The sequence below is a fragment of the Pocillopora damicornis genome, chromosome 2 (genome assembly GCF_964200805.1).
Source record: "Pocillopora damicornis chromosome 2, jaPocDami1.2, whole genome shotgun sequence".
Lineage (NCBI taxonomy): Eukaryota > Metazoa > Cnidaria > Anthozoa > Scleractinia > Pocilloporidae > Pocillopora > Pocillopora damicornis.
The window spans coordinates 24,059,957-24,072,456 of NC_142671.1; the positions used below are offsets into that span (position 1 = coordinate 24,059,957).

General features: G+C 39.1%; 3 protein-coding genes and 1 non-coding gene across 4 annotated transcripts; 1 reads left to right on the plus strand and 3 right to left on the minus strand.

The window, feature by feature from the left end:
* Nucleotides 1-3,800: 3,800 nt before the first annotated feature.
* LOC113664837 (uncharacterized) lies at nt 3,801-7,660 on the plus strand. The gene is made up of 5 exons (XR_016184076.1): nt 3,801-4,778; nt 4,845-5,027; nt 5,641-5,839; nt 6,476-6,697; nt 7,211-7,660. It is a non-coding gene; the product is annotated as an uncharacterized LOC113664837 (transcript).
* Nucleotides 7,615-9,749, minus strand: LOC149050414 (uncharacterized). The gene is made up of 3 exons (XM_089192561.1): nt 9,521-9,749; nt 8,234-8,307; nt 7,615-7,817 (listed from the first exon to the last, which is right to left on the minus strand). The coding sequence occupies exons 1-3, from the start codon at nt 9,745-9,747 to the stop codon at nt 7,615-7,617; spliced, it is 504 nt and encodes a 167-aa protein (XP_089048687.1). The 5' UTR covers nt 9,748-9,749.
* Nucleotides 9,750-10,060: 311 nt separating this feature from the next.
* Nucleotides 10,061-10,819, minus strand: LOC149050415 (uncharacterized). The gene is made up of 2 exons (XM_089197763.1): nt 10,741-10,819; nt 10,061-10,428 (listed from the first exon to the last, which is right to left on the minus strand). The coding sequence occupies exons 1-2, from the start codon at nt 10,769-10,771 to the stop codon at nt 10,061-10,063; spliced, it is 399 nt and encodes a 132-aa protein (XP_089053889.1). The 5' UTR covers nt 10,772-10,819.
* Nucleotides 10,820-11,305: 486 nt separating this feature from the next.
* On the minus strand, nt 11,306-12,187 carry LOC113673598 (uncharacterized). Its single transcript, XM_027190001.2, has one exon. The coding sequence runs from the start codon at nt 12,185-12,187 to the stop codon at nt 11,306-11,308; it is 882 nt and encodes a 293-aa protein (XP_027045802.2).
* Between the last annotated feature and the right edge of the window lie 313 nt (nt 12,188-12,500).

The following is a 12,500-nucleotide window of genomic DNA, read 5'->3' on the forward strand; positions in this document are numbered from 1 at the left end:
TTACGTACTAAACATTCAGGCGGTTAAACAACTGAACAGTTCTTTAATTCCGATAACCATAAAGGACAACTCCAGCAAACCTAACGTGAATCATATGAAAGCACGTGGGCATACACATGCAATAGCACGTGGGCATGCACATACACCATATGTATAAAAGTTGTTGAATTTAGCGGTAAATGTAAATGAAACTTTAAAGTATGGTTTCATTTCTAAGTCATAATGTCATGACTAGGTTTCACATGTTGGCAGAAAGGTTCATGATAACTTTATCTCAGTCTTCTATTTGTGTTGAGAATCAGTTTTTGCAGGGATGTTATTTCATGAAAGATAACTAAATCTTGACAAAATATATTTTTAAAATGTTTTCATTACTGTTTTTATCTTACTTTCAGTGTATATATCTGCTTCTCTTGAGTTTGATGGGTTCTCTTTGCTGAAGAAAAAAAAGATTCTTAAGTAAAAATACATAAATTCATATTAGTCAATCAAAGAAAATACTTACCTAGCCATATTGTTTTCTTTTCAATTAAATATCTTTTCTCTGTATATTCTGCTCTCAGCTTTAGATTTTGAAACAAATATTGAAACCTTTGTAACTGTACATGTAATTGGGTTATGTGTACTATTTGCACTAGTATTCTGTTTAGTCATGAGTGTTATTTTTGTTGTCCTCTTGGAACCCCATGAGAGGAATGGAAATCTTAACTTACCAAAATTTTACTGAACAGGATGTTAATGACTATCTGTTGCTATTTTTGAACTATTGTGTAATTTACTCTAAATATTCTTAATATTAAGAATGACATTAACGTTATGACTAATACCATTATAATAACGTTAGAAAATATTTTGCATAATGAAAATAGGATTATAATTGGTCAAGATCACGAACACAAAAAGGTTGTAAATTAGCTTGTTAATTTTCTATTGAAACAGTCCAATGTAACACAAACAGCTTTAGAATCTGAAAAATATGTCTCTAATACTTGATAGCTTGTTTGTAGTTCAGGCAAGTTTGTATATATATATATGATCAATACAAGTTTTGCTGTCCGTGGTACAACATGTAACCAGTTGTCGATAATCACTATCTCTTATGAACAGATTGTACAGCAGTGCACGCTGTAAAGTATTAAACCAGTTCACATTGAAATCACCAATGAATATGCTAAGTTGAGTTGGTAGGGCCTCTATTGTCTCTTTAATGGCACTACACAATTCCCTTGTTGATTCTGCAGGTGATCTGTAAACTCCTACTATTGTTACAGGAGGGATAATTATGAACCTTAAAATAGTTATTTTTATGCCATTTCTGTTTGTGCATTGTGGATATCCTGGATAATAGTCAAGACGACTGTATACTGCTGTACCTCCAAATGGTTGATTGTTTTCTGAAACTCTTGGAGGAGCATCATTTGTAAATAATGTGTAATGTCAATTTTATGACATTACCACCACCATTGGTCATACCATCATCAGTTCTAGTGTTTTCTAGTGATTTCTAGTGAGAAATTTCTGTTCTTTTTCCTACTGCTAAGTGTAATACAGAATGTAATTGTTTTGTTTTCCTAGGATCACCAGGTACCTGCTTCAATATTTTGTCCCTGAGTTCCTGTGAATCAGCTCCAATAACACAGTCATTTGTTCTGATAGAGTATTTTGTAGCTGGCAGAGCATTGTGGGCTCTAAGGTTGAAGTCATTTAGCATTTTGAATGAATAAATGGGGTACATCTTTGGGACAGTCAAGACTAGTGTCAGCAATAGGTCATTTCATTTCATTTCATTTCATTTTATTTTTATTTAAACACGGTCAATTCATCAGCCTAAAAAATACATATCACATATGCTAGAATATTTAAAACTTAAACTATATACTATAACACTAAAAGCTGTTTTCCGTGAGTGCCGTGCGTTAGACTTAAAGAATGTCATTGATCTTACGTTTAAATACCCCCAGAGACTCTGTGTTCCTTATATCGCATGGTAGACTGTTCCATAATGTGGCGCCATTGTAGCTAAAACTTTTTCTGTAATAATTAGTGCGTGGTAAGGGAACATTGAGCTTATTTTCAGAGTCCCTGAGTTCATAAGCAGAGTCACGCCACGTAAACTTTGAACACAGATACTCTGGAGCTAGCCCGTGCAGACATCTAAACATCATGGTGGCTTTGTGAATTTCCTGCTGGCGTGTAAGATTTTTCCACCTTAAAAACTCGAGTAGCTCAGTTGCATCAGCATCATAGTTAGAGAATGTCAACACATGGGCTTCTCTATTCTGCAATTTCTGCAGTTTGTCTTGTAGCTTTTTCCCACAGTTACCCCAAACAATGTCACAGTAATCAAAGTGAGGTTTTACTAAAGCTTGATAAACGAGATGTAAGGTTGATGCTGGGATCAGGTGCCTAATTCGCTTTAGGGCCCCGATACCAGAGGCGATCTTTTTGGTTAATTTTTCGATGTGACTATGCCAATCGAGTTTATCGTCTATTATTACACCAAGCGATTTCATAGCTGTAACCTGGCTCACTTGAGTATTGTTCATTGTAATTGTTGGTGAAGTATTCAGTCTCTGCCTCGACCCTATTAGCATGAATTCGGTTTTGGTCATGTTCAATGTAAGTTTGTTTGCTTGTAGCCAGTTGAAAACGTTTGCTAGGTCTTCATTTAGACAAAACTGAACATTCTCAAGATTACTGCCCGCATATGTAAGGTGCGTGTCGTCAGCGTACATTCTTGGTTTACAATTTGATAAGCAATTTGGAAGATCGTTAATATATAATAAGAACAATAATGGACCGAGGATGGTCCCTTGAGGGACGCCGCATGTCAGTGAGTAGCTACTGGAAAGCGACCCGTTCATGGAGCAATTTTGGTTGCGGTTTTCTAGATATGACTGAAACCATTTGAAAGATTTGCCATGTATACCATAATAGTTTAGTTTCGATAGAAGAATCTGATGATCAACGGTGTCAAAAGCTTTCTTCAAATCCAGAAAAATCACTCCATTGATTTTCTCGTTATCAATATCATATGCCCAAGAATCTGTCACTTCCAACAAAGCTGTTACAGTTGAATGATTAGCATGAAAACCTTACTGGTTTTGACATAGAATATCGTGCTCTTTCAAATAGGCATATAACTGTTCATAAACTATCCTTTCAAACGCTTTTGCCACTATTGGAATCACCGATATTGGGCGGTAATTGTTCACATCACCGCGGTCACCCTGTTTATAAAGAGGGGAAACCCTTGCATATTTCCAGTCATCTGGGAACGTCCCTTGGTTAATAGATTGATTGAAAATATCACATATCGGTACACAAATAAGATCAGCACATTCCCTGACCAACCTAGCAGATATTTTGTCAAGGCCCGTTGCCTTTGACTTGTCTAGTTTATTTAAAAGTGAAAATACTTTATTTGGATTGGTGGGTTGGAGCTTAAACCGTTTATCTGTAGCGGTAAGATATCTTTGATAGCCACCACTATTGCAATTTATCTCACTGTCAAGTTTTGGACCAATATTAGTGTAGCTAGCGTTTTCGTTGAAGACGTTCAATAGATGAATAGACGATGCGTTTGATGTTTATTATTTTAATAGCACGGAAATAGCACGTAAAAACTGTAACAAGAATGACAAAAAATACACTTAATGGACCTAACATTACAAACGGATCGTTCGATGAAACTAAAACGAAATTTACGCAATAGATTGGAACTCTGTGTGAGCTAAATATTCGTACAAACATTACAATCTTAAATCGACAATACTTGAGACGAAATTAGTATTTCACACAAACAATCAACGAAGAAAAGGCTAAACAAAACATATAATCAACATAAAATCATACCTCTTTTCCCTTTTGTACAAGAACAGAACCTTTTTCGTTACGTTGTTTTGGAAGGCACACGTAGACTACGTTACGCAATGTACTAGAGAGCTAAAATAGTGAAGGCCCCTAAATCTACTGCGCATGCCTGTTTCCGTCACGCAACAAATTGATATAAGAAGCGTTATATGGCTCCCCTAAATTGTGGGAACAATTTATAAAATGTATCAATATCTAATAAGTCATTCATCGTTCATTACTTAGTGTCTTTCTTTGCTTGTACACGAGCTCAATGAGCGTTATTGTCTCTTAAACGTTGTGGCTCCTTGGTGGGGATTCCCTGGTCTGCAACTCGATCCCTTGGCAGCAATAGAATAACTTTCTGAACAGGCCTTTCGAGATGGACAACAGGTTTCGTTGGCCTGCCTGAGTCATCTAGGGAATCTGTGGCAATAACAACTCTTACTTTCCTGATCAGGCCGTCATCGTTGGGATACGTTTCGTCTTTGCGACCAAGTTTCCAGCGGTTCCTTGGCAAACTTTCATCTTTAATGATTACGATGTCATCCACTTGTAAGTTTCTTTGCACTGGAATCCATTTTTGCCTTAGCTGCAGCGACTGCAAGAATTCCTTCTTCCAACGATTCCGGAATTCATTGGCGAGGTACTGGACGCGGCGCTATTGTTTGCTTAGGTAAAGATCCGCCTGTTGGAAATCACCAGGAGGAGGTATGACGAATTTCGACTTCATAGTTAATAGATGGTTAGTAGTGAGTGGCTCAGGACACTAGAGAGTTTTAGATCCGAGTTTACCGCGAACCTCTAACTGCGGTTTGCGGTTACCCGTTTGTGGTTCGACGTTCAAACATAATTCGATTTAGATTGGCGGTGGATTAAAGAGGTGGATTCTGGGTAATGTCATCCAAAATGGCGGCAGCTGCAAGGTTAGTTTCTATTTGGTTTTCAGAACTTTAAACATTTTTCTTGGCATTAAAAATTGTGTCCACCAGGAAAAACTTTGATGGTATCGTAGATGTGATGCTGTGGCAAGACAGCAGTGATGACTCAAGTAGCAGTGAAGACGACTTGGATGAACTGTTGCTGGAATTCATGTTTCCACAACAAAACGATGCAAACTACCCCCGTATTAATCTCCAGGATATACCTGATATTCAGTGTGAGGCCATGTTTAGGTACAAATTCTTTGCCTTTTGTCTTTTCTTGAACGGCCAAGTTTTATGCTTGTAATCTCGACTTCAGCTAGTTGTAGATATAGCTCTTTGGCATACAAAGCTTTGCTTTCAAGTCCAAATTGAGCACTCTACTAGGATGAGTCATTGCTGCTAGCATTATGCATGCTCACTAGTTTTTCCAGTTTGAGCACTCTGGCATGGCTTAAGTGATCCCACATGTGTGAGATCACTTGGGGTGGCTATATTGCCTTACCTCCATTTTAGCATCAGCACTGCACTGATGAGGCCCAGAAGGCCGAATCAGTACTGTCTGCAGTTAGATATAGCTCTTTGGCATACAAAGCTTTGCTTTCAAGTCCAAATTGAGCACTCTACTAGGATGAGTCATTGCTGCTAGCATTATGCATGCTCACTAGTTTTTCTAGTTTGAGCACTCTGGCATGGCTTAAGTGATCCCACATGTGTGAGATCACTTGGGGTGGCTATATTGCCTTACCTCCATCCTAGCATCAGCACTGCACTGATGAGGCCCAGAAGGCCGAAACAGTACTGTCTGCAGTTAGTTATATATATATATATATATATATAAATCAATCCTCACCCTCAATCTCAGATTTCCAAAAGGAGATATGGAAAGACTCTGGGATGCGTTACAACTGCCAGCCAATTGCATTTGCAGTCAAGGGACTATTGCTACTGGGATGGAGGCACTGATGATTCTTTTAAGAAGATTGGCTTATCCTAATCGATGGAGTGATCTGGTGCCTGTTTTCGGGTGAACAGTGTCAGAACTGAGCTTGATATTTAACAAGGTAAAATTGTTGCTCTGTCCATTCGTCTTCCCTGTAGAAGTAGCCTGTATTCCCCTTTCATTTTACCATTCTTGAATTTGATTAGGGGTGAAGAGAGTCTTGCAGTACATTTTGTGTTGCTTGCTTCAGTTTTGTTTGTTTTAGACTACGAAGTCAAGTTGAGGGAAAAATTTAACTCGTCCTATTCACTGGAATAACTCTTTAGTTATAATGACAATATTTATTCACTTATGTTGCACAGATATCAATATGATAATTTTCATCTGCACATCACAATAATTATTCAAATTACAAATCTAATTATCAAATCCCTAATTACAAATCAAATCAAATCAAATGTTGGTTTTTGGGAGAGGGGAAAAGCGGAGTACCTGGAGAAAAACCTCGGAGCAGAAAGGAGAATCAACAAACTCAGCCCACTTATGACGCCGAGTCTGGGAATTGAACCCAGGCCACATTGGTGGAAGGCGAGTGCTCTCATGACTGCACCAACGGTGCTCCCCACTCTCTTTGCAATTTGAGTAATTAAAATGATTGTCCCACATGTGGTTCCAAACAACCCACTTCATAAAAAAAAAGGAAAAAAAAAACAAACTAACACAAGCACACTGCTGTACTACTTTCCATGGATTTCAGATTATGGATGATATCTATGACAGATTCCACCACCTCTTAGATAGTCTTGACCTGGTATGGCTTGATCCTGAAGCTTTTGCTGAGGCTGTTCACGAAAAAGGAGCTCCTCTTACTGGGTGTTGGGGTTTCATCGATGGGACCCCCCGACCAATAGCTCGTCCTGTCCGCAATCAACAAATTATGTTCCGTGGTCATAAGAGAACACACTGCTTAAAATTCCAGGTATGTAAAAGGTGTTAAACGAAAGAAAGCAAACTTCCTTGACTTGACAAAAATATTACAGCAAAGGAGTCTCCTGTGAAGGCACTCCAGGCAAGTAATGCAGGAGAGGGAGTTGGGTTCCCTTTCACCATAAGAAACCCATCTAATACTATCCTTATCAAGGATAACTAGAACACATTATTTTTAGACTTGTATATACTGTTTATACATCTTCATTAGTGGGGGCAACCCTGGTATTTGTAATTTAGTGAGGTGAATCTGCAAGAAATGAATAAAATAAAGAGCTTCTCTTGCTGTACTCTTTAAAGATCTGTAAAGGAGGCTAGATACCAAAGGAAGGTATAAGATCTAATTCAATAAAGGTTGTTTGGTAAAATCTGAAATAACACTACTTCCAAACCAAGTTCCTCGGGCCAAGCAAAAGGAACGTAACTTCAGTCAGGAAAGATATATAGGATGTTGTCATACAACTTTATACTTCATTTACAAATATTTGTTTCATTTACTCTTTAGTCTGTTCAAGCCCCAAATGGCATGATAGCCCATATGTTTGGTCCTATAGAGGGTCGCCGACATGATGCCTTCATGCTTGGGGTGAGTGGCCTGTCAGCTAAACTGCGTCGATTTGTTCAACCCAATGGAGAGCCATATGTCATTTATGGGGATCCTGCCTATGGCATTACACAGAACATTATTGCTCCATTCCGTCAAGCACACCTTACAGACGATGAGCAGGAATTTAATACGAGAATGAGCAGAGTTCGGACAAGTGTGGAATGGGGTTTTGGTAAAGAGAAGATGAATGTTTTATTTTCTTTTCCACCAGTGAAGACAAATTATGTTTAAAGGGTGTCAATAAAGTAAAACATAAGTATGAATAGAGCTTATGCTTCAAGAGCAACTAAAGACAAAATGATTTATTTTTTCAATTGTTCTCGAAGCATGGAGAACAAAAGCTTCCTTTCTTCAGCTTCATCTTCGTACTTTTGTTTCTGAAGATCCAGCTCCATCTTTCTCACTTCCAGCTCTTTGTCTTTCAGTTTTACCTTCTCTTTGTACTTTTCTGACAGCATTTCAATTGCTGACTTTCTGCTTGACCTGGCAACTTTCTTTTTGGTTCCTGCAGAAATAAATTACAAAAGAAAGAAAAGAAAAAGTGTCGTATTTATTTATATAAAAGAACAACCAAAGCATCAAGCCCCCCTCTCCCCCCAGGAGTGGGGAAGGAGATGGAAATATGTAATCACAGTGTGGCAGAAAACTGAGCAACCACATTAAAATTATGGATCTATTAAGTCCCATAGATGAGCAGTCAAGCTCTTGAGGCAGACTCTCAAATATGCTTAAATACAAATATATATATATATATTACATATATGGATTTCATCAAACAAACATTTTGTTTATTACACCACACATTACTTTCCTTTCATGGCCCCCAGTAAAAAGAGAAAATCAATTTCGTATACTGTATTTATGGCAACCAATCAGTCAGAGAAGTTGGAATAATAGTTTGCTAGATTTCACAAAGGTTACCTTTTGAAGGAATTTCTTCATCTGACCCACTACTAGACACATCCAACGTGGCACCACCTGATGTGCCAGCATCACTACGGCGCTCTAAAATGAAAGCAATTTTGTTATTCTGCATTTCATGGGTTCTATTCAAACTGGGTTAAAACTACAAACTGTCAAGTGACAAATTTGGCACTTAAATTATATGGTGCTCAATCACAACACATGAACCACCAAGTAAAACAGGAACTGTCAGAAAATTGTGTAAAGACTGTAAAACAGCAAAAGAAAAACAGTCCTTATGGATATCATCACTATAACCTACGCTTGTTTGCACAAAATAATATTGAATTGGATATTAACTTGCTAGTCTTTCTACCGCTGCCTGCCGCATCTCCTCCCCTTTCCTTTTATCTTCCTGCTCCCTTTTCTTTCTTGATTCCTTTTCTATCTGTCGCATCTCTATCATATCTCTTCAATACACTAAGATATCCTCACATAACTGCTGTAACTCAGTGAATTCTTCCTCTGTGCCTGATCTTCAAAATCATAAAAAATCATAAAAACACTACAGTCACGTTGTAGTATGTTTGATCAGTGCAGTCAGAATGTTTTGAAGTAGATCATTGGCTGTTCCCAAAAAGTATCCGGCTACAAAGTCTGATAAAGTTCTGTTGCTAAGTATTTATTCATTGTGATCTAATGGAAAGTGGCTGGTGGTGGGACCTTAACTGAATTCTGGCACTCATCAGCTTGTTCTGACATCGCTGTTTGATATGCCCGCACTTGCGTCTGTGCTTGTATCCAAGACCTCCGTAAACCCATTACAAACCAGGTATCACAAATCCAAAATAAAGGAGAGAATTAAAAATCTTGACATAAATGCTAAGCCAGTGTTGTATAAAACCTAAATGAGGAGGCAGGAGCTAATCAGGAAAATTGTAAAAATTGTAAATTGTAAAATTTATGATAAAAAAGGGTTGGATTTGCCCTGAATCAAGTTAAATAATAGCGTGAATAGTGTATGCCAGAGTCAAAATTTCAGTTTGGTATTGTACTCCATTACACAGTATCAAATTATAAGCTTAAGCAAATCTGAAGGCCATAAATCATGTTTTGGATGAAAATTTATTTTTGTGACAGATTGTACATTTGACCACCAGAAGAGCCAGATTATTGAAAAGGAAAGCAATACGAGAAACAAACATATGGACTTTTCGTACATTTGTAATTGTGACTAATGAAAACAAAGGGTTGAACGTTTTGCTCAGTTGTGAGTATAAACAAGCCAACCAACAGCAAACTTACCTCTTTAAAGCTTTCATGTCTTCTTCTTTGTATTTGGTTAAAATCCGATCCATTTTTTCACGGCAGCCTCTTCCCTTAAGCTCAACGGTACATGAATCCGTAGAAAATGCTTTGCCGAGTCTCCTAGCTACTGCTTCCCACTCATCAGGTTTCTCGGGGTTGTGTTGAGCTACTTCCTTGGCAAGTGCCAGCTCGTGTCGAGCCTCTGGCCAACGAAATGGAGCCATTCTAAATTTATTTTTCCATGTAGAAATAGAAGAAATATCAATCAGTGAAAACAAAAGAAATTTACGGCAACACTGGGTTATCTAGCAGTAAAGAGCTGTAAATTCTTACATAGTTCTTCTTGCAAATTTACGGCCGCCATTTTGAATTAGCAGCAGTGAATGGCACTTGTTTTCAAGATTCAATAGCATTTACCAAAGTTAGCATTTCGCCCGAATTTGTGCCTCTGTTAATGAATAAAGACTTGCTCCACAAGATTTTCGCATCGTTACGTGGGATAAAACAAGAATTATTATAATTCACTAGAAGTCCACTTCAAATTACCTGATCTCCGGGAAGCTCTTCACTTGTTCCAAAAAGTGAATGAAACACTTCGGAGGGCATTTGAAACTCTCTCTCGACAATTTTGTTCTTTTCCCCAACCTTTCGGCATTCTTCGTACTCTTTTGCTCCATCTGCACCATCACAATAGCGATGAAGAAGAGCCTCTCTAAAGCTGTTGCTGGCCTTTCCCCGATCAATGCGTAAGTCATACTTGGGGTTCTTCTTCGCTCTGTACTCAATATAACGTTCTACAGCAATCTCCCATTTGATACGGAACCGACCCTCCCGATTAACGAACCATGCACACTTTCCTTCTTGGATCAATTCTTGGATGAAGTGGTACACTGTATTCTTTTTCCCTTGCGAATAGAATACATTGATCATTAATTTTTTAATTCGAAAAGTTCTTGTCAGAGAGACAGGGGGCTAGACGTAAGATGTGTAAAGTTAATGTTTTCATCTTTTAGTAGCTCTAATTCGCGCGCTTTTACCGTGTTAAGTAAAGTGGGCTTGGATAGGACAGCAATTAAAAGTAGGAAATAAAAATTCCTGTTGTGATTCAATTAAGATATAGAGGAAAAAACACAAGAGTTTCCTTTTCTCGGTGACACACAAAATAGCAAATCAGTAAAAGTTCCTAGAATTCGACGCTAGTTCAACAAATTGCTTACCTCCCCCAAAATTCGCGTCTAGTTTCGACATGTCAGATGTGGTATAAAACTGTGCAAGTCCTAAGAAGTTTTCTCTGGATCAAGGAAGTTATCTTGCTCGAGCGTTAGTCCAACTGTATAGAAAAAGAACACACATCAACTTGGACATTATTAGCATTGGTTTCATCCAACTTGGACATTATTCATCTTGGGTAATCTTTTATTAACAACTGAGTTGATCACGTAAATTGGCCACTGTAAAGAGTTTCAAAGCTGACATTTCGAGCGTCAGCCATTCGCTCTGACGAAGGGGTAACGCTCGAAGCGTGGCCGATTTACGTGATCTATTCAGTTGATAAAAATTAATTACCTGGTTGAACTCTCCCACCAAGGCAGCACCACAGTTTCTTTAGAAACTTACCCCCATTATTTAAAAAGGACTAAAAGCTTTCAGGTAAATGACATACGTGAAAACCTATCTCTCCACGTTGAAAACTCACGTCGTAAACCTCAAACGTGACGCGAAGGGCTTGTCACGTGACCTCCAGAGGTTAGAGGTTCGAGGTAAACTCGGATCTAAAACTCTCTACTGTGAGGAATTGATGGTATCTATCGTGAGTGGTCTGCAATTAACGATTGCTTCAGCCTCTACTATGAAGGTTCTCAAAGACTCGTCATCAAGCTGGGTTCCGTGGCGTTCTAGTATGGATGCTAATACGTTTCTCACTGATCTGATCTGGCGTTCCCACACTCCGCACATGTAGCTTGCATGTGGAACGTTCACTTTGAACTCTACCCAGTCACAGTTGTTTGTCAGGAGCTCCTCTCTTATCCTATCGTTGTCTATCTCGGAGATGGCTTGCTGCAGTTCGTTCATCGCGCCGATAAAATTCAACCCCTGATCGGATCGTAATTGCCGTACTGGACCACGACGACCAACAAATCGACGGTAAGCGTTTAAGAAGGAATCAGTGGTCATGGTATTCGAGACTTCAAGATGGATTGCTCTGGAAGACAGACATGTGAAGAGTACTCCGTAGCGTTTTAATTCTCTGCGACCATCTTTGACGTACCACGGACCGAAGTAATCTACTGCAGAGAACGTGAACGAAGGAGCGGGTCCGAGGCGGTCCTCTGGCAAATCTGCTATCTTCTGCTCTTGGGGAATTCCTCTTAACTTCCGGCGCTTCACGCATTTTGCAATGTGGTTAGACACAGCGGACCCTCCACCAATCACCCAGCATCTGGCTGACCTTATTTCGTTATGGGTTATCCCGCGACCTTGATGCTCAACTAACTGATGGTGATGGCAGATGATAAGCTCAATGATGTGTCCTTTCCTGGGAAGGATGATGGGATGTTTCGCACCATATGACAGGCTGGAACGTTTGATTCCTTCACCCACTCTTAGGACACCGCTTGCGTCGAGAAATGGATCCAGTTGATAGAGAGAGCTTGCTTTTTTCATAGCCTTGTTTTCGTGTGTGACGGTTCTCTCACCACTTGTTTCGACTCCTTCAGGTGACGTATTTCTTTGGGAAAGGCTGCCCTCTAAACCATCTTGATGATCTCGTTCTCAGCATTCTGCAATTCCTCGACATTAGCAGGAATATACTTGCTTGATGTTGAGTCGTTTGGATCTCGTTTAACTTTCTCATCACAAGAGTTTGGACTTCGGAACTTCTCTTGAAGGCGAAGGCAAACTGCGACAGCCCTTTTAACACGGTGCCAACTGGAGAAGTATTCCAGGCGTTCCAGGAAAGACGATGCTTCCTGAACAT

Excerpts from the sequence above, each read along its gene's own strand:
- LOC149050414 (XM_089192561.1), bottom strand. The coding sequence starts at position 9,747 with ATGGCTCCATTTCGTTGGCCAGAGGCTCGACACGAGCTGGCACTTGCC. Across the intron at positions 8,308-9,520 it reads GACATGAAAGCTTTAAAGAG|TGATGCTGGCACATCAGGTG; the intron begins GTAAGTTTGCTG and ends AGAGCGCCGTAG. Across the intron at positions 7,818-8,233 it reads TGAAGAAATTCCTTCAAAAG|GAACCAAAAAGAAAGTTGCC; the intron begins GTAACCTTTGTG and ends TTATTTCTGCAG.
- LOC149050415 (XM_089197763.1), bottom strand. The coding sequence starts at position 10,771 with ATGTCGAAACTAGACGCGAATTTTGGGGGAG. Across the intron at positions 10,429-10,740 it reads AGACGCGAATTTTGGGGGAG|GGAAAAAGAATACAGTGTAC; the intron begins GTAAGCAATTTG and ends TCTATTCGCAAG.
- LOC113673598 (XM_027190001.2), bottom strand. The coding sequence starts at position 12,187 with ATGAAAAAAGCAAGCTCTCTCTATCAACTGGATCCATTTCTCGACGCA.